Genomic DNA, 18,411 nt, shown 5'->3' on the forward strand with positions numbered 1-18,411 from the left:
CAAGAAGCTCAACTGGAACACAGGCCTTGGCACCTGACAGCCACTCATCCGGGCATCGCTTCAATTCCTGATCAATGCTGCTGCTTCAGCCCTAAGGGAACAGATCCCCAAGGCTCAGGAATTGTAGGGGTGCCTCATGAAAAAGACAGGCGTGAACTGAACTAAACTCGGGAGAAGATGGAGGGAAAGAAAATGGCTTCCCGGAGGCAATAGTCATCAAATTCGGGTAGGGCTGTGTCAAAAAAACAATACATCTGAGCCCAGAGTGGTGGCCCAGTCCCTGAAGTCCATGCCAGAATCCCATATGGGCGCCAGTTCTAATCCTGGCAGCCCCACTTCCCATCCAGCTTCCTGCTTGTGGCCTGGGAAAGCAGTCGAGGACGGCCCAAAGCCTTGGGACCCTGCACCCGTGTGGGAGATCCGGAAGAGGATCCTGGCTTCAGATCAGCTCAGCTCCAGCCATTGCGGTCACTTGGGGAGTGAACCATCAAACAGAAGATCTTCCTCTCTCTCCTCCTCTCTGTATATCTGACTTTGCAATAAAAATAAGTCTTAAAAAAAAAGATAATACATCTGGAATGCTTAGCAAACCATTTGATTAGTTACTGGGAACTAGTATAACCCTGCGGAGGCAGGCTGGGTCCAACTGGGTAGTAGCACCTTGAATGTCACATTAGAACATCAGATCTCTCCCTCCCACATCAGCAGCTGACTTCAACACCGGATACTCAGTCTGCTGAATGCATTTATTACCCAAAGATATATATACACCTTTACATATATACCCAAATACATATTTGAAAGAGCTATAGAGAGAGGAAGAGTCATAGGTCTTCTATTCACTGCTCCTTTGGGGGCTGTGCCCAGCTAAAGTCAGGAGCTTCATCTGGACGTCCCATGTGGGTGCCAGGAGCCCAATTACTTGAGTTATCTGTCACTGCTTTTCCCAGGCCCTGAGCAGGGAGGCAGATTAGGAGTAATCAGGAAACCAACTGGTACCCACATGGGATGCAGGGGTCCCAGGCAGGGGCTCTACCTGCTACAGTAGCACTGCCCATAATTACTAAAAGCATTAGGTTTACAGGTAAATTGCTACTCTAACAGTCTCATTTATTTTAGTACTATTAGCCTCCTCTAGGTAATCACCATGTTGAAATAAAGCATCATTCACTACTCGTAAATATTCACAAGGCACTAAAAGCATTAAACAAAGGTAATAAAGGTTCTTGAGTAGTCTAATCATTTCCTTGGGACAGAGACTCTAACACAGGATTAAGACCACGGATAGACTTTATTATTATTATTTTTTAATCACCCTGAAAGGCACAGTGAGAAGTCCATCTCTGATTCATTCCCCAAATGCCCACACCAGCCAGCATTTTGGACTGGGCCAGGCCAAAACCAGGAACCCAGAACTCCATTCAGGGCTCTTACATGGACAGCAAGGGCCCAGGCACATGGACCATCACCCACTACCTTCCAGGATGCATTAGCAGGAAGCCTGCATGGCAAGCAGAGCAGCTGGTGTCTCAAGCCATGGCCTCACTGGAGTGCCATAACACAGTCCCTCTGGGTGGGCTTCAGGTGCCCTTGTGAACCTCCTAACACTGCACATGAAAGACAGTATCGCGGTGGGTGCGATGGCACAGCAAGCTAAGCCACCTTTGGGATAATGGTCCCTCCTTGTGGAGAGTTCAAGTTCCAGCTACTCCACTTCCCTTCAGCTTCCTACAAATGCATCCTAGAAGGCAGTGAAACAGCTTAAGGGCTTGAGGGCCCTAACACCCCACAGAGCAGATGAAGGTGCCTGAAGGCAGGTGCCTGCCTTCAGCTTGGCCCACCCCTGGATATTGCAGGGCATTTGGAGAGTGAACCAAAAGATGGATTTATCAGGGGCCAGCATTGCAACTTAGCTAGCCATGCCACTGGCCACCATCTGAATGCCAGTGGCCACCATCTGAGTAAGGGTTCAAGACTAGGCTGCTGCACTTCTAATCCAGCTCCCTGCTAATGTGTCTGAGAAAACAGCAGAGGCTGGCCTAGTACTCGGACCCTTGCTACCCACGCGAGACACTGGGATGGAGCTCTGGGCTTCTGGCTTCAGCATGGATCTTCCCTGGTCATTGTATCCATTTGGGAAGTGAACTAGCAGCTCGCACGTTCTATCAAATAAATCAATTAAAATGTTAAGTCTGTGAATTTAGCCTTTCAAGCAGATGAAAACCAACTTTTTCAAAAAGACCTTTTAAAAAAAGCCTCATTAAAGAGTCAGAAAACAGCTCAACAGCTCTGAGAAAAGGCAATAAAAGAAATGAAAACTACTAAACTATTCTCTCTGCAAGTACCAGAGCAGCAACAAGCGGCCAGTCTCCTCTGGTTTCACCACCTGCTTTTTTCCTGGCCAAGGAGCCAGTTCGCAGGCTTCTTTTGAAAATAAACATTCAGGGCCCGGAGCAGTGGCCTAGCGGCTAAAGTCTTCACCTTGAAAGCGCCTGGGATCCCATATGGATGCTGGTTCTAGTCCCGGCAGCCCCGCTTCCCATCCAGCTCCTGGTTTGTGGCCTGGGAAAGCAGCTGAGGACGGCCCAAGGCCTTGGGACCCTGCACCAGTGTGGGAGACCTGTAAGAGGTTCCTGGCTCCTGGCTTTGGATCGGCACAGTACCAGCCATTGCAGTCACTTGGGGAGTGAATCATCGGATGGAAGATCTTCCTCTCTGTCTCTCCTCCTCTCTGTATGTCTGACTTGTCAATATAAATAAATAAAGCAACTCCCCCCCCCCGAATGCATTGGGGATATTAAAAAAAAAAAAATAAATGTAGGCTGTAAAGAAAATAAACATTCAGAGGTGAGAGGAGGAGATCCCACCAGAAATGCATTGAGTGTGGTTACCTGACCACTCGGTCAGCTCATGCAAGCCGCGGGGAACCACCTACAAGAAGCCTGCTCAGAAACAACGAACCACCACAGGCAAAGGAGAAAAGCACTTTAGAAAAGTCGCAACTCCTCCTAAACCTGCTCACCCTCTCTGGAAACTTCCAATCCTCCCCGGGTGAGGGCCAGTTCGTTTTCATTGAGCAGAAAACACTCAGTACTACTAATACTTAACTCAGCCGGCCGTTCAAGACCACCCACAACAGGTTTCACATATTCTTTCCAATTCTAAACACATTCCTCCACATGCTTTGCCGACTGGCACAAGGATCTCCCTTTAGGAAGCATAGTCAGTCAAGCCATTAATGAAACATTCACTTTCTCCTGAAGCACACACTCCAAAATTGGCGGCCGAAAGCGCCACAGAAATGACGTTCCAACCTCAGATGCTGGCAATACGGACAGTCTCGGCAGGCAATTAGAGGGGTCTTAGCCCTGCCCCAATCCCAGCAGCACGACCAGGGCCTGCCGGCACTGGGGGCTTCAGCGTTCGGTCTACTCTAGAGTAGGAATGAAAACCACTACAAAAAAGCGACACATACAAAGAGGCTCGTGCATTTCCCACCTAGGAGCAGCACACGCTCCTGAGAGCGGCAGGCTGACCTGGACACGCTGCGGCGCCGGTTTCCCGCTATCCCAAAGGCCGGCCCTGGGGGCACCCGGCTCCTCCGACCTCCACCTCGGCTGTCTTCCCGGCCCCGGCTCCAGCACCTGGGAAGCTCGGGGGCGACCATTCAGGACGCTCGACCCGTGTTGGAGCGATGCTCGGCCGAAACCCTTACCCAACACGCGCAACCGCTCCAATCCCGCGCCAGCCGCCACCCTCCCCACGGGCGTCAGGCTGGTCTCTCCGGCCCGGCTCCTGTCACTCACCAGCCCGGCCCGGACAGCAGACGCCCACGGCTCCCGACGGGAGCTGGGGCCCCCGGGCCTCCAGGTTTCGGCCCGCCCCCCCTAGCAGGCAGCACAGGTGGCTGAGCCCCGCAGCAGCGGCCCCGCACCGGCCGCACGGTCCAGCTCCCGGCGCTGCCCACTGGGTACGGATCAACAACAAGATGGCGGCCAGCCGAGGGGGCGGGGGCCGGGCGTCATAGTAACCAAGAAGGCAAAGAACCCGCCCCCCGCTGAGGATATCCCCAATCAACAGCCTCTTTGCCCTATGCCTGGGAAAATGCTTCCCGCTGACAGGTCGGTTGACCTGTCAGTCAGAGCCTCACGCTCCAGACCCGTGCCGAACGCCCGAGGCACGTGACTGTGACGGCACGAGTTAGCGCATGCGCGCGATTCTCAGAGTTGGTCGCGGATCTTCAGCTGGCCACTCAAAGGCCATAGCGCCCTTGGCTCATCTGCCTGCGTGTCGGCCGTGCGGAGCTGGCCGCATCTTCTCACACACACACACACACACACACACACACACACCGAGTTGGTGACTGTCCACAATGTGCTTTTTGTTTGTTTTTTTACAAACAGACACACACGGAAATGTCTGCGATATGCCGTGTGTGTGTGTGTGTGTGTTTCTTTTGCCTTAAGGGGGCTGCCGATGAGGATACGAGAAGTCACACCACCTCTTGGAGTGAAGGCACTGGGTCTCGTACCTGTCCTGCTGACCTCTTCCTCGCGTCTTCTTCAGCTTTCCCCTTCACCCGACAGAGGTGCCATGGTTCCTGTTTTCCCACCCTTTCTCTGCCGAGCATTCAGTCTTCTCAGAAGCCGGGGCACACACGTGGGAAGTCCTGCTTCTCTGCCCTCGAGCATCTACTCGTGAGCAGATCCTCTGACCTGTCTCCAAGCCACACTGTGAGTCGCAGGAAGTTGCTCACCCAGGGGCTTGACTTTATAGTGAATGTACCTCACACAATCACACCACCTGGGGCCACACCCACTTCCCCCCCCACGCAGCGTAGCTGAGACCTGAGTCTGCGGCCTCTCCTACAGCTAGTTGCCCCATCTGTAAAATGAGGACCTACGATGAGCTTCTCAGGAATGGGGAATAAACGAGAAAGGAATCCTTATGTGAGGTAGGCAGCAATCAGTGGGAAAGGATCCTAAGGAAAACAAAGTGGAACTAAAACAGACGTGTAGCAGCTTCAGGGTATTTTACACCACAAAGCAGAACCCAGTGACTTTTTTGGTGGTCCCAGCTCTTCCCCGCTCCCCACCAGTCCTCTCTGCCAAGAAGGCAGCTCAGCTTGATAACATCATTGTGTAATAAAACGCTTGGAAGGAATTTCACCTGTTTCACACCCAGCAAGCCTTTCATCCAGGCAGCCAGGCTGGAGAGGAGGAGAACTAGTGGAAAAACCTGAACCCCATAGGCTTAGCCCTCCCAGGCTGAACGCAGCCTGCTTTCAGCTGTCAATTGTTGGCCAAGATGCCTGCCATTCATCAAGCACTATCATCATCTGTTAACCTAGCCCAAATGGGCATACTCTCTCAGGTCTGTTCTGACAGATGCCCTCCTTATTAAACCATTACTTCCCATTTGTGTCTGTCTCTTTCTAAGATTCTTATGAGCAGATGAGGACCTGTGTCCCAGGTAGCTGCTGTAATGCGTAAAGCTGGCTAAATACCCAGGCACATGCAGCCACTTTCTAGGACTGCCTGCTTCCAAGTGGCAGTCCCTGAAGTCTGCACTAGCACCTGTCCTTTGGTGGGAGCCCCTATGAAGAGCGTTTTCCCCACAGAGGACACTGGAGTCCCTCGTGCCCAGAGATGTTCAGGCTGCAGACCTACAAGGAGGAATATTGAGATAGCCTGGGGGTACCACCTGCAGAGGAGCAGTCACCTAACAGCAGGTTTCCTGGAGATCTGGTAGCAGCCTGAGACCTGATGCCATGCTGGACACAGGGAGGGGACCAGCACTGTGCCCACAGATCTGCCCTCCTCCAGGGTACCACAGGCCACCTTGGCTCAGCATACAGTCAAGTGCAAAGGAAGCAGGGGAAACCCCTCAGAAAGAGGCTTCCATTGATCCCAATAGGACCAGAAAGCTACAGGGTCTCAAGTCTTCCCTCCCCTCAACTGAGAGGAAAAACAAACAAACAAATGAATCTCCAGTTTCCCCCAACGAAATACCCAGCTGGTTGGCTGCCCTCAAGTTTGACCTCTAAAAGTAACAATATCTGGGTAAGTGTTTGGTAGAGTGGGCCATCCCAGGATGGTACACCTGGGTTCAAATTCTAACCACTCAACTTCCCATCCAGCTTCCTAATTAAGTGCATCCAGGAAGGTAACAGATGATGGCTCACATGTTCAGGTCCCTGTCACACACATGGGAGATCAAGATGGACCTCCAGACTGCAGCTTCTGCCTGACTCTGCCCCAGCTGTTGCAGGTATGTGGTCAAACGAACCAGCCAACGAAAAGCTACTTCCCCGTCAGTCTCTCTCTTTGTCTCTTCTGCCTCTGAAATAAAATGAAAATAATTTTTTTGGGACCAGTGTGGTGGCCTAGGGGCTAAAGTCCTCGCCTTGAACTTGCTGGGATACCAGATGGGCACCAGTTCTAATCCCGGCAGCCCCACTTCCCATCCAGCTCCCTGCTTGTGGCCTGGGAAAGCAGTTGAGGACAGCCCAAAGCTTTGGGACCCTGCACCCGTGAGGGAAACCTGGAAGAGGTTCCTGGCTCCTGGCTTCAGATTGGCACAGCACTGGCAATTGCGGTCACTTGGGGAGTGCATCATCAGATGGAAGATCTTTCTCTCTGTCTCTCCTCCTCTCTGTATATCTGACTTTGCAATAAAAATAAATAAATCTTTAAACAATTTTTAAAAAAGAAAATGAATTTTTCAAGTTTGTAGAAAAATGGAATTAAAAGGTAAGCTTATTTAAAACACACACAAGTGTGCTCCCCTTAGTAGGAGCAAGAAACAGGTGACCTCTGAAGGGAAAAGTGAACCTTTTATAAGCACAAGGCTTATTAATATTTATTTATTTATTTATTTGGAAAGGCAGATGTACAGAGAGGAGGGGCAGAGAGAAAGATAAAGATCTTCCACCCGCTGGCTCACTCCCAAAATGGATGCAACAGCCAATGTTGATCCAAACCCCAGGAACCAAGAGCTTCTGGGTCTCCCACATGGGTGCAGGGTCCCAAGGCTTTGGGCCGTCCTCCACTGCTTTCCCAGACCATAAGCAGGGAGCTGGATTAGAAGTGGAGCAATACGGAATGCTGGTGCTTGCAGACCAAGGATTAGCCAGTTGAGCGATTGTGCCAGCCCTGGTGCAATGCCTTCTTATAGGAGAAATTTCTTATAGGAGAAATCACCTGCTTCTCCCTGGGATGTGCCCAAAGGAAGTGCTTCTCCAAGTGAGAAAAGGGAGTGTGAATCTCAGCCTTTCTTGCACAGATGAGTGACAGGGTCAGGACTTTTCTGTCAGTAATTTTGTTTATTATTGAATTAATTGAGAAACAAAGCCCATGATCAAGGGAGAAAGAAATTCTGCCTTCCTGCCTGGAGTGAAGCAGCTGCTTGTCTTCAGAGCCAGCGCTGGGGTCCAGAACGCATGTTGAACAGGTGATCTTGGCCTGTCCCCAAACCCAGACAACAGAGAGAAAGGGAGGACCCTGCTGGCCTCAACAGGACTGGCTTCCTCCCCTGAAGGGGCATCCCAGGACCCTAGATGAGATACCCCTTCTCTGCCTGCACTGGGATTCATCCTATCCCTTCCCACTCCTTTCAGTGGATCAACTTCAGTCTGACCCTCCAAAACTGGATCCCGGCTCCCTAGACAGATGGCAGATTATTCTGTCACGGTTCACCTGTGTCACACTAGGACATTAATCACTACTGGAGGCCTCTCCCCTGACCACTATCTCCCCTCCCACCACAGGCAAGACCAGATCAGACCAAGATGTTTGGCAGTGAGTGCAGACCCCATTCAGGAAAAAGTAGGTGGCAGGTGCCATGTGATAGGAGGAAATCCCAAAATGAGAGAGGATCCACACCCAAAAGGGGGACTTACGGGAGTCTTGTGCTCTGCCATCAAAATACTGCTAAAGAGGAGAGTGAGAGCAGGTGAGGAGCAGAGTCCTACCCCTCCCCACTCCACCCGGACCCAGCAAGGAAAAGGGGGTGGGGCAGGGAAGTGCTCTGGAGAAGACCGAGTGCCCCCTGGCTGGCATGGGGAGTTGACAAACCAAGCTCATGACGCTGCTTGGTACCTGGGGCAGCTCCATCCTTGATGCCTCTGCAAACCCCTTGAAGGACCCCTCAGCTGCCTGGATGCTGGGAAAGAGGAGGAACAAGAGTATAGGAGAAGGCTCCAACCCCAGAGTGGGGCTCCCAGCCATGGAAGTAAGTCAAAGAGACACACCTGTTTAGCAATAAGGCCCGTGCTGGTTTGCTTGGTGCCTGTAGCCTCTGGGACAACCTAAAATGCCAACAGGAGGGACCAACCCTTGAGGACAGCAAGCCTATAGGCTTGTAACCTCTTTCCTTGGGCTCAGTCCTAGACCCACGAAGGATGAAGGGTCTCTAGGAGCAAGGTAGGCTTCAAGTGGAAGACAGGGGTCAGTGCTCCATGTATGCCTCGAGCCCAGAGCCACCCCCCTCCACTGAACTTTGCCATCAGTGGGAGCCACTTCTTCCTAGGGTCTCTCAGATTCTAATTGCAAGGTCTCTGGAGGGAAGGTCCTCCTCAGTATCAGTTTTGTGTGCCCACCAACATGGGCATTTTCATGGCATCTTGGGTGAAGCAAGATAAAAGCAAGGGGTACAGGAATAGGAGCCCTACCCTTGGAGAAGCTTTTTAAAGAACCAGCTCAGAGCCAAGACTACAAGGACGCCAGTTCCCGTCAGCACTGCCACAAACCAGGCCTCTGGCTTCCAAAAGACCTCTGTGCCCGTCACAAGCAGGGGTGTTATCGTTGAGGGCACCTGAAATGAGGGACACAGCCTCACCACTGCCCTGGCATGAGCCTGGCCATCCTATACCCCATGATCATTCTTCCATATTGTCAGGCTCTCTGCACGCACCAGTGTCCTCTGCAACACCTTCCCCATTGTTCCACAGGGAACACTTGGGTCTCCTTACTCATCCTGTAGCATCTTCTCTTCCACCCACCCCTAACCACACCCCGCTCACTGTGGTTGTGTGGGTGCTGGTAGCCACTGTACTGGCCCTCCAGGGCAGCAGATGCACAATAACAGTGGCAGTGGTGCTGAGATGGGGGGTAGAGGGACCTGCATCAGCCACCCGGATCAGCAGCTCATAGGTTTGGGGTTGCTCCGGCCAGGGGAGCCCCAGGCGGGGGCCACTGTGCATGAGGACGGCCCCTTGCAGGTTGAATTGGCTCTGGCTGTTCCCTGAAAGCAGAATAACAACAGAAAGGCTCCTTAGCTGGCCTTGACCTGGTGCCCTTTGCCCAAAGCCTTGCATGGGTGCCTCCTGTGCCACGGCCCCACCTCTCACAATGCTATAAGAGAAAGCCAGGCGCTGTGGCTCCTGGGGGATGTGGCATGACATCTTTGTCACCTCCATGCTCTGGCCCAGGAGAGTGTAGACAGTGACTTCCTGAAAGGGAGGCTCGCACTCAGGCAGGTGGTCATTCACATCCTAGAGTAAGGAGGCCAAGTTAGGCCTGGGTGCAGGCCACACCCCGACCCACAGGCCAGCCCAGGGGCTTTCTCCCCCATCCTCCCCACATCCCTACAGCCAGAGCCTGAGGTGTACTGCCCACTGTGCCCTCCAGCCAATCAGTGGAAGAAACTGAGGCCTAAAGAGAAAAGCAGAAAGCCAGAGTGCAGGTGATTTGAATGCTTGGCTTTCCAGGCCTTCTAGGACCCAGTGACCTCAACCATGATGGTAATGGTGCAGGAGCCTGAGCGGTGATTGGTGGGGTCCTGGTCTTGGCCATAGTCAATCAGTAGGACAACCAGCCTGTATAACTTCTGCTGCTCATAGTCCAGATGTCCAAGCAGCTGTACCTCCCCTGGAAGAGGCAGGAGGGGAGGGGCGGTGAGGGTGTGGGAGGAGGCACGGCCTCAGAGCCAGCTCTGGCCCTAGCCCTCCAAACCAGCCCCTGGGTGGCAGTACCACTGAGACGATCCACAGCAAAGGTGGCAGGGCCCCCAGAGGCGTAGTACTCAATGCTGTTGTGTGGGTGATCCAGGTCTGTGCCTACCACGGAGCCCAGCAGCGTGTGGGGCCCTGCATCCTCCCGAACGTGGAATGTCTGTGGTGCGCAAGCTGGGGAGAACTCATTGACCAGTGTCACCATCACCAGGACCGGCACCTCAGCTGGGGGTCATGTGATAGTCAAAACTCCGGCCTGGGGTGTCCAGCCCTGCCTTGAGCGTTTGAGGATGGGAAGGGGAAGGGGAGGGAATTGTGGACAAGAGCCCACCCCTGCTGAGAGACTGGAAAAGATTGTCCAGGAGTATGAACTGGAGATAATTCTGCTCCATTGAAGAGGTTAGGGGGAGAGATGTCCTGCACAGACAGGAACTGGGGGGGTGGGAAAGCCCTGTCCTGGGCATGGTCACTCACTAGTCATCTGAGGCTGACCACCATCAAGCACCAGGATGGAGGCTGCATGCTGCAAGCAGGCCCCAGGAGCATCACAGTCCAGTGTGGTGTTCACCTGACCAGATTGGTCAGAGGGTGAGTCCTCATCTGGGCCTACCCTGACTCTTTTCCAGGCCCTCCCCACAACCGGCATAAATTCCCTCCCCCAGATTCTTGGTCTAACCCCAAGCACCCTGTGAGTAGCCCTGGGAGCAGGGACCTGGGTACCTCTAAGACGCTGTCTCGAAGGTGAAAGCTGGCCGGGCTGAGAGGGCTGTGGGACCATAGCTGGTAGTCAAGGAGGGCGTCAGCAGTATCCGGGTCAGCACAGAATAGGGTGTTCAGCGGGGTGCCCACAGGCGTGGTCTCAGGGATCTGAGTGCTGGAAGGGGAAGGCAGGTGAGTGGCAAGGTGGGGGTGTCTGGCCCAACCCCCACCCCCAAGCTTGCCCCAGCACTCACACCAGGAGCGCAGGGAGGCAGCGTGGGGGCCAGCGGTTGGCTGCCTGCACGATCACTGTGAGCTCTAGCTCAGCACCAGCCTGGGGTTGCAACTGTTCAAAGGCCTTTATCTGCAGCCTGCTGACCACGGCGCCTTGGGCAGGAGCCAACTCCAAAGGCGCGGTGGTCCGGATCACACCATCGACTGGGCAAGATGGGAGGCCAGAACACAGGGTTAATTCAGCCCCACCTCTGGCTCAGACCCAATCCCAACCACCCATTTCCACTGGAAGAAGGGGGAGACCACTCATGCCCCCACTTCCTGCCCCCAAGCCAGGTGCAGGAGACTAGTAGGTAACAAGGGTCACCCCAGAGCTGGGCGTTGAGGCACCTCAGTACCCGAACCCCCTTGCCCCTCACCAGGTCCAATGGAGTAGAATGTGCTGGGCATGGGGGAGACGATTTCGTAGTGCACATTGGAGGAGCCCTGGGCTTGGACGTGAAACACTTCTGTCCCAGGACCCAAGGAGTCAGGAACGGTGATATTCTGGGCCTGCTGCCTGGATGGAAATGAGGACACTGGCTCCTGCAGGGGGTGCGGGGGGGGGGGGGGCGGTGCTCCTCCCCCTAGGGCATCCTTCCTCCAGTGGGGGTGAGGGTGGGGGGAGTTGGGAGAGCTAGTATTCCTGCTGCCCTGGGGCCAGGCCCCTGCCTCTTCGCAGTTCTGCATAGGGGAACCTTACAGGAAGAAGACTTGGCTGGAGGGAGCCGGCAAGACCTTCACCATCACCATTCCTTGGCAACTTTGGCCTTGCCTAAGGGACACTGAGATCCGCAGCTGGAAGACCTGTGGGGCACACCGCACAGGGAAGAAGGGCAGGGCCTGGCCTGTTGTGTTCAGTTCTCCCTGCAATGCCAACCTTACAAGCAATCCCCAGGGTCCCTCCTCCCTGGGCCCTGTCACTCTGCTGACAAGTATTCCTGGGAGCCCTGCACTTTTGGGCCGTGAGTCCCGCTGTAAGGCTGCCAACAGCCCTGGAAAGAGAGCGAGGAGTCATTGATCGTGGGAATTACTGTCCTCGAGTGGCCCAGAACCAGGGACTAAGAGGTGGAAGTTTTTGAAAGGAGACTTCTCCAACCCCCAGACTCCATCCAGGACTTTCCTTTCAAGCGTGACAGCCCGAAGTGTTCTCCTTCCTAGGACGGGGTCTGTGAGATCTTAGAGTCAGGGACCCCTCGACTTTCACAAACTCTAGGTGTGTGTGGGGGGCGGGGGGTACAGGCACGAGAGGTGGTATTTGTTGAGGAAGCCAAGAACAATCTTCCAGAAGATGGCAGTGCTACCAAGCCATGGAAGCCCTGCACCCAGGCCTTGGTGCTGTGTTACACTCACCTTTTGCGCCTGGCCTTTGAGGCCCTGTGCTGGTGCCTGCAGCCAACCTTGATCATTAATGGAGAAAGGTGCAGGGAAGTGTGGAGGGTCCTGGGCACTGATGATTCTCATCTGACAACACAGAGATGTGGGGTAAATTGGCCTGGAGGGTACGGAACACATCAGAGAAAGAAGACCTCCACCTTGAAGATGTCCCCTATAGGAACAGCCATGTGACTGGGAAATGGACAGCCTTCCACGGGTCTCTCCAAGCCCTCATGGACTTCAGAGGCTCAGCCATGTACTACAGGGTCCCTCTGCAGGCTGGGCCTGGCCATGCTGGCCCCTTCATTTTCTTTCCCACTGCACAGCTCACCTGGGCTTCCTGGAACTCCAGGCCTGGAAGCAGCACAGTGTAGAGGCGGGCCCCAGGTGGGACAGTCTCCAACACCTGGATGACTTCCCCAGCTGGACAGAGAGGAGGGTAGGAAGAATTTGTGAAGGGCCATGCCAACCCTGTCCCCTTGTCTGCTGTCCCCATTTCCACCCCTGCCAGGCCTCACCTGGGCTGGCAAACCGGCCAACACACCGGATCCGGCTGGGATCCCGCAGCACATCCACAGAGAGCGGCCCCTGGGTTACCACGTTGCCACAGGTGAACTGCAGCTGCAGCTCATAGTGGTTTACCTCCAGGGCATCCAGCCGAGCCGAGCTGCTCAAGGTCACCTGGAGTGGGTGGGTGGGCAGTGCCACATGGGGTCTGGGCTCTGTCTCCCCCTCCTCCTACCACATCTGGCTTTGGGAATCTCTGGTCTGGCTTTTGTGCCCCCAGCTGTCCCAGTGCCACTTGCCTTGCCCACATAGCTCCCCTGCCACCTGGTCAGACTGGGTCGGTTGAAGAAGGTGGTAGGCGGCTGCACGCTGAGCAAATCCAGGCTGGCTGTGGGTGCGGAGCAGTTGAAAGAGAAGGGCTGCAGAATGGTGCCAGGACCCTGGCTCTCGGAGACATTTATGAACCAGGGCAGGCTGTAAAGATCTGTGGAAAAGCAGACAGTTCAAGGTTGTATGCACCATGCATAGGAAGCCATCCATGAGCCCCTCTGACTTAGACCTGATCGTACCCTAGGGCCAAGCAGCCACAACCCTTCCTTACCCACTTTCTGCCGCTGACAGTTGACAGAGAAAGAGTAAAGAGGTGAAACAACCAAAAATAAAGAATGAGGGTCAGGGGGTCAGACCCCACCCCTTCCCCTGCTCTCCTTCCCAGCCCCTGGTCCTCCATGGCACCTTATCTGAGAAGGGTCAAGACTTCAAGGAAAACTTGGTGTTCCCTCACCCACCAGTTCCTCACCAGAGACAATCAGAGCCAAAATGAGCACCGGGAGCTTGAGAAGCCCCATGCTGGCCTAACCCCACAGACAGTACAGGAGGCTGTTGGTCAGGCCTGCCCTGTTGCCAGGTAGCCAGGTAAGTTGCTCAAACACAGCTGGGCCTCCCAGGGCTTCCAGATCCCAGCTCCACCCAACCCTGGTGCAGAGAGCTGCAGTCACCTGCAGGCTTACAGAGCCTGGAGAATCCCGTTTTCCACACTCCTCTGGTGATTCCCTTTGCTTACCTCAACCCCAAGGGGATGTCGGAGGATACAGCCTCTCATGGGGAAATTGGTCCCACAGTCCCCAGAGACAGAGCAAGCCCAGTGCCCAGCAAAATTGTGCCCAAGATCTGCTACTTCCCTGATTTTGCACTCCAATATCTGCCACCATTCCAACACGGTCGGCACATGACATCTGAGCCTAGGAGTGGGTATTTACCACCGTGGTTAAGTTGCTGCTTGGGAAGCCCACACCCCAATTGCTTGGTGCACTCTCTGCTTCCGATCCATTCCCCTACTAATGGGAAGTAGCAGAGGATGGCACAAGTACTTGGGTCCCTGCTACCAGGCTCCTGGCTCCCACCTGACCCAACCCTGGTTGCTATAGGCATTTGGAAGTGAACTAGATGTAAGATAGCTCTGTCCTTTTCTATTACTATTTTAAATAAAATGAAAGAGTTTGAGCCTATCAACAAGATCCCTCTAAAATTTTCTACATTCAACAAGCAAATGAAACCATTGGTGATAGTGATGAAAATAACGATTATTGGGCCCGGCATGAAAGCGTAGCGGTTAAAGTCCTCTCCTAGAACATGCCAGGATTCCATATGGGCGCCAGTTCTAATCCCAGCCTTCCCGCTTCCCATCCAGTTCCCTTTTTGTGGCCTGGGAAAGCAGTCGAGGATTTCCCAAAGCCTTGGGACCCTGCACCCATGTGGGAGACGTGGAGGAGCTCCTGGCTCCTGGCTTCAGATTGGCTCAGCTCCAGCCGTTGTGGACACTTTGGGAGTGAACCATCAGATGGAGACCTTCCTCTCTGTATATCTGCCTTTCCAATGAAAACAAATAAAAAATCTTAAAAAAAAAAAAAAAAAAGATTATTGATGGTGAATATCCATCAATGGGGGAGGGAAGGGAGGCTGGGGAGCACAAGGTAGCTTCCTGGAGGGGCCTCAGGTGCCCCTGTGTCCTGGTCTGGGCGTGCAGATTTTAACAATGATGGAGATGTAACTTTTTTTACTTCATTTCATTTTTTAGTAGAGCGAAGCCGCTTTTCAAAAAAGATTATTATCTTGAAAAAGTGACAGAGGGAAGGACAAAATCAGAGACGTTTTAGAGCTGCTGGTTCACTTCCCAAAGGGCAGCGACAGCTTGGGCTGGGCCAGACAGGAGCCAGAAACCAGGAACTCCATCTGGTTTTCCCACATGCATGATGGGGGCCCAAGCGCTGCCGTCATCTGCTGCCAGGGAGCTGGAGAAACTGTTAGTGCTAAGACTGCCAAGTGACCCAACTCATTGGGCTGCAACATCTGCCCCTCCTAAGGTCTTCATACTGGTTGACTCCTCTGCCTAGAAGGTCCCTCTTAAAAAATTAACATGCATAGCTTTGTGCAGTAGCAGTATCGTAGCCAATGAGGTTTATCTGAGACATGATTATTGCTAATTGAAAACTTTTCCCAATACCCTGCTGTGACAACTTGAAATATAGTCGGCATTGGCAAAAAAATAATAATAATAATAATAACATTCACACGTTCACCTCAAAGGTAGAGAGCCACACAGACACACACACGCACACACACACTGTATGCTTCCCAGCTTCTGATTTATTCTCTTCCCAAAGGGTGAAATGGCAGGGGCTGAGCAAGGGCCCAAATAGGAGCTGAGAACCCAAAGGGGGAGACATTGCCTTTAGTTCACAAGTTCTGCATTAGTGGGATGCTGAGATGAGGAGCTGGAGTGGGGACTGAAACCCAGGTGCCCAGATGTGGGATTTATATGAATTAACCACTAAACCAAACGTGTTTGCCTCTGCCCACCCCCTTTCTAAAAATTATTTTATTTTAAAGGCAAACTGATGGCGAGGGGCAGGGGACAGGGAGAGAATCTTACAGAGATTGAAGTCAGAAACCTGGAACCCCATCCAGGTCTCCCACATGGGTGACAGGGGTCCAAAGACTCGGGGCATTCTTCACTGATTTCCCATTAGCAGGGATCTGGATCAGAAGTGGAGCAACCAGGATTGGAACCACTGCCCATATGGGATACCGGCGTGGCAGGTGGCAACTTCAACCCCTAGGCCATAACACGGCCGAGATTGCATTACGATGTCATCTCCCCCTTGGGTGTGCTCTCGTCCAAGCTGACCCGTTTTTCCCATGTCAGGATGTTTCCTGTCTGCTTGCAGTCTCTCCACCCTCGAGCCTGACTTCTGCTTGCATGGGCTCAGAGGCCAGGCTCTGACCCTCCCAGCACTGGCTCCGGGTCTGTAGGTGCAGGACCACTGCAGTCGCCGCCGCTCACCAGCAGGGGGCGAGCCCGCCTCGCCCGGCTGGGACGCCGCGCTCCGGGCGGCTGCCTGAGGTCCTGCGGTCCTCGGGAGGGCCCAACCCCAAATGGCATCACTTCCAGGAATTGTCGAGGCTGGCCTCGGGAGCCGGCCAGGCTCCGAGTGGGTCACAGCGTGAGCGGGGCCCGCACGTGGGCGCAGCACGGGGTTCCTGCAGGACTGCTGCTCCCCCGTGGGACAGACAAGGAGCCTGAGGCCACAGCGGGAAGCGGTGAGCGCAGGGAGAGGAGACCCGCGCGGGGCGTCCGGGGGTCCCGGCCCTGCCCCGGGGCCGTTGCGGAATTAAGGAGGTGGCTCCGAGGTGCCCCCCTCTCACAGGGCGGAGCCCGAGGGGCGTGGTCGTCCTCGTCCCGCCCCGCCCCCGGTGCGGCAGCCCAAGGGGGCGGGGCGCGGCTGCCAGATGTTGGGGCGGCGGCGGGCGCTACGGAGAGCGACGGGCCGCGGAGCCAGGGAGGCGCAGGGTAGGGGCGCCGCTGGCCGGCCGGCCCGGCCCTCTCTGCGCCGCTCCCGCCGGGACTCGAGGAGAAGGGAGCTGGCAGGCCCGGCGGGGGCACCGGCGCGGACATGCACAGCGCCCGGCTTGACAGCTTTCTGAGCCAGTTACGCTGCGAACTGGTGAGACTGGGGGAGCGGGTGTGGCTCCTGCGGTCTCGCGTGGGGTACCCGGCTGCCGTCCGGCCAGAACAATGAGCTGGTGTTGGGTGGTCCCGCACTCCCCCTCAGACAGGATGGGGGCGGAGCAGATGGCCCAGATGGCCCTCGTCGGGCGTCGTCGGCGCGGGGGGGTGGGGGGGCCCCGCAGGGAGCTGCTCAGGGCATCAGGTAACAGTCGCCCAGCTGGCCACGCTGCTGGGGAGGAGAAGAGGGACGTGGTGGTGAGGGGGGACACTTCCTTTGGGGTGGGACAGGGAAGGCAAGGGACTACAGAGGTGTTGGCACTGCTGTGGTTGTTCTCATGCCCGGCAGGCCTGTGCCTCTTCCCTACACTTCTCAGAAGCAGTGTCTTTCTCTGAAAGACGCTTTGGCCTTTGGGGAGCTGAAAACCCACCTTGGCCCTGACAGGCCCTACTTCCCAATGCAGGCCCTCAACCCTGCTTGCCAGCCGGTGGCGAGTACCAACTTGCCCAGCCCTGCGTGCTATAGCACGCTGTACTGCCACCAGGTCGGCGGATGGGAGCCACAGGAGCTGCCTGTGCCAGCACCCTCGTGCTGGGCCCAGTGCCCCCTCGTGGCCTTGCTGCTCAGGGCCCGTGGGCCTAGTGAGCTCTCCAGGACCCCGTACTCTTAGGGCTGGGTAAGCCAGGCAGCCAGGGGTGATGACAAGCAATGTCCCTCCAACTTCTGCCTTCTCTTTCACTTCAGTTGTGTGGCCGAGATACTGGCTCACCACCTATGCCTGGGCCCCTGCATCCACCTCCCCAAAGTGTCCCCAGCGTGCAGAGTACTGCCCAGCACCTCAAAGCCACAGATGTCTTGGAAGAAGACTCTATCTGCTGTGTGGAGGAGGAAGAGGAGGAGGAGGCAGCAGTGACAGAAGATCGGGGTACAGCCCTTGGGGGCCCCAGAGAGCATGCCCTGGATTGGGACTCTGGCTTCTCCGAGGTGTCAGGCAGCACGTGGCGAGAGGAGGAACTGCCAGTACTACGGCGCCGCCCGGCACCCCCACGGCGCCCCCAGAGCCAGCGCCTCTCTGTCAGTGGCCTCCTGTCCGGCAGGGCTCCTGCTGCGGACGCACGGCCTACCTGTCGTCCCCGGCCCAAGTCCACCCCAGACGCCTGCCTGGAGCACTGGCAGGGACTGGAAGCAGATGATTGGACCGCAGCCCTGCTCAACAGGGGTCGTAGCCGCCAGCCCCTGGTGTTAGGGGACAATTGCTTCGCTGACTTGGTTCACAATTGGATGGAGCTGCCGGAGGCAGCCAGTGAAGGAGGTGACGGAGGTGAACCCCGGGCCCGTGCTCGCCCCCCCCAGTTCCTGCTTGGCCTCTCCGAGCAGCTACGGCGCCGACTGGCCAGGGCACGCCGGGCGGCCATGGCAGGAAAACGCCTGTCGTGCCCGCCTCGCCCAGAACCTGAGCTGCCTACGGATGTGTCCCGTTTCGCAGCACTCATGAGCTGTCGCAGCCGGCAGCCCATCATCTGCAATGACATCAGCTACCTCTGACCCTGTTGTACCCCAGATGGGGACAATAAAGGCCTTTTTCTAGACCTTCTA

At 55.2% G+C, this 18,411-nt stretch overlaps 3 protein-coding genes and 1 non-coding gene across 4 annotated transcripts in view; 2 read left to right on the forward strand and 2 right to left on the reverse strand.

The window, feature by feature from the left end:
• The window catches only part of IP6K1 (inositol hexakisphosphate kinase 1), a 29,567-nt gene extending 25,590 nt beyond the window's left edge, over window positions 1–3,977 (reverse strand). The window contains exon 1 of the mRNA XM_040994488.1: window positions 3,807–3,977. The gene's annotated coding sequence lies outside the window, so the exon portion shown is untranslated. The remainder of the gene's footprint in view (window positions 1–3,806) is intronic.
• A 3,436-nt stretch (window positions 3,978–7,413) lies between these two features.
• Window positions 7,414–13,656, reverse strand: CDHR4 (cadherin related family member 4). Its single transcript, XM_040995086.1, has 19 exons — window positions 13,608–13,656; window positions 13,108–13,292; window positions 12,820–12,982; window positions 12,633–12,724; window positions 12,278–12,388; window positions 11,628–11,731; window positions 11,305–11,444; window positions 10,906–11,089; window positions 10,673–10,826; window positions 10,427–10,520; window positions 9,974–10,177; window positions 9,730–9,869; window positions 9,343–9,493; window positions 9,023–9,243; window positions 8,672–8,814; window positions 8,252–8,308; window positions 8,076–8,163; window positions 7,901–7,928; window positions 7,414–7,469 (listed from the first exon to the last, which is right to left on the reverse strand). The coding sequence occupies exons 1-19, from the start codon at window positions 13,654–13,656 to the stop codon at window positions 7,414–7,416; spliced, it is 2,364 nt and encodes a 787-aa protein (XP_040851020.1).
• A 1,574-nt stretch (window positions 13,657–15,230) lies between these two features.
• On the forward strand, window positions 15,231–15,367 carry LOC121166185. The gene has a single exon (XR_005885349.1). It is a non-coding gene; the product is annotated as a U4 spliceosomal RNA (small nuclear RNA).
• A 1,323-nt stretch (window positions 15,368–16,690) lies between these two features.
• INKA1 (inka box actin regulator 1) lies at window positions 16,691–18,404 on the forward strand. The gene is made up of 2 exons (XM_040995012.1): window positions 16,691–16,812; window positions 17,560–18,404. Exons 1-2 carry the CDS (start codon window positions 16,762–16,764, stop codon window positions 18,358–18,360), a joined length of 852 nt encoding a protein of 283 aa, XP_040850946.1. The 5' UTR covers window positions 16,691–16,761; the 3' UTR covers window positions 18,361–18,404.
• The last annotated feature ends 7 nt before the right edge of the window (window positions 18,405–18,411 follow it).

This window comes from Ochotona curzoniae, unplaced genomic scaffold, assembly GCF_017591425.1.
Source record: "Ochotona curzoniae isolate NIBS_2020 unplaced genomic scaffold, NIBS_Ocur_1.0 contig_908, whole genome shotgun sequence".
Classification (NCBI taxonomy): domain Eukaryota; kingdom Metazoa; phylum Chordata; class Mammalia; order Lagomorpha; family Ochotonidae; genus Ochotona; species Ochotona curzoniae.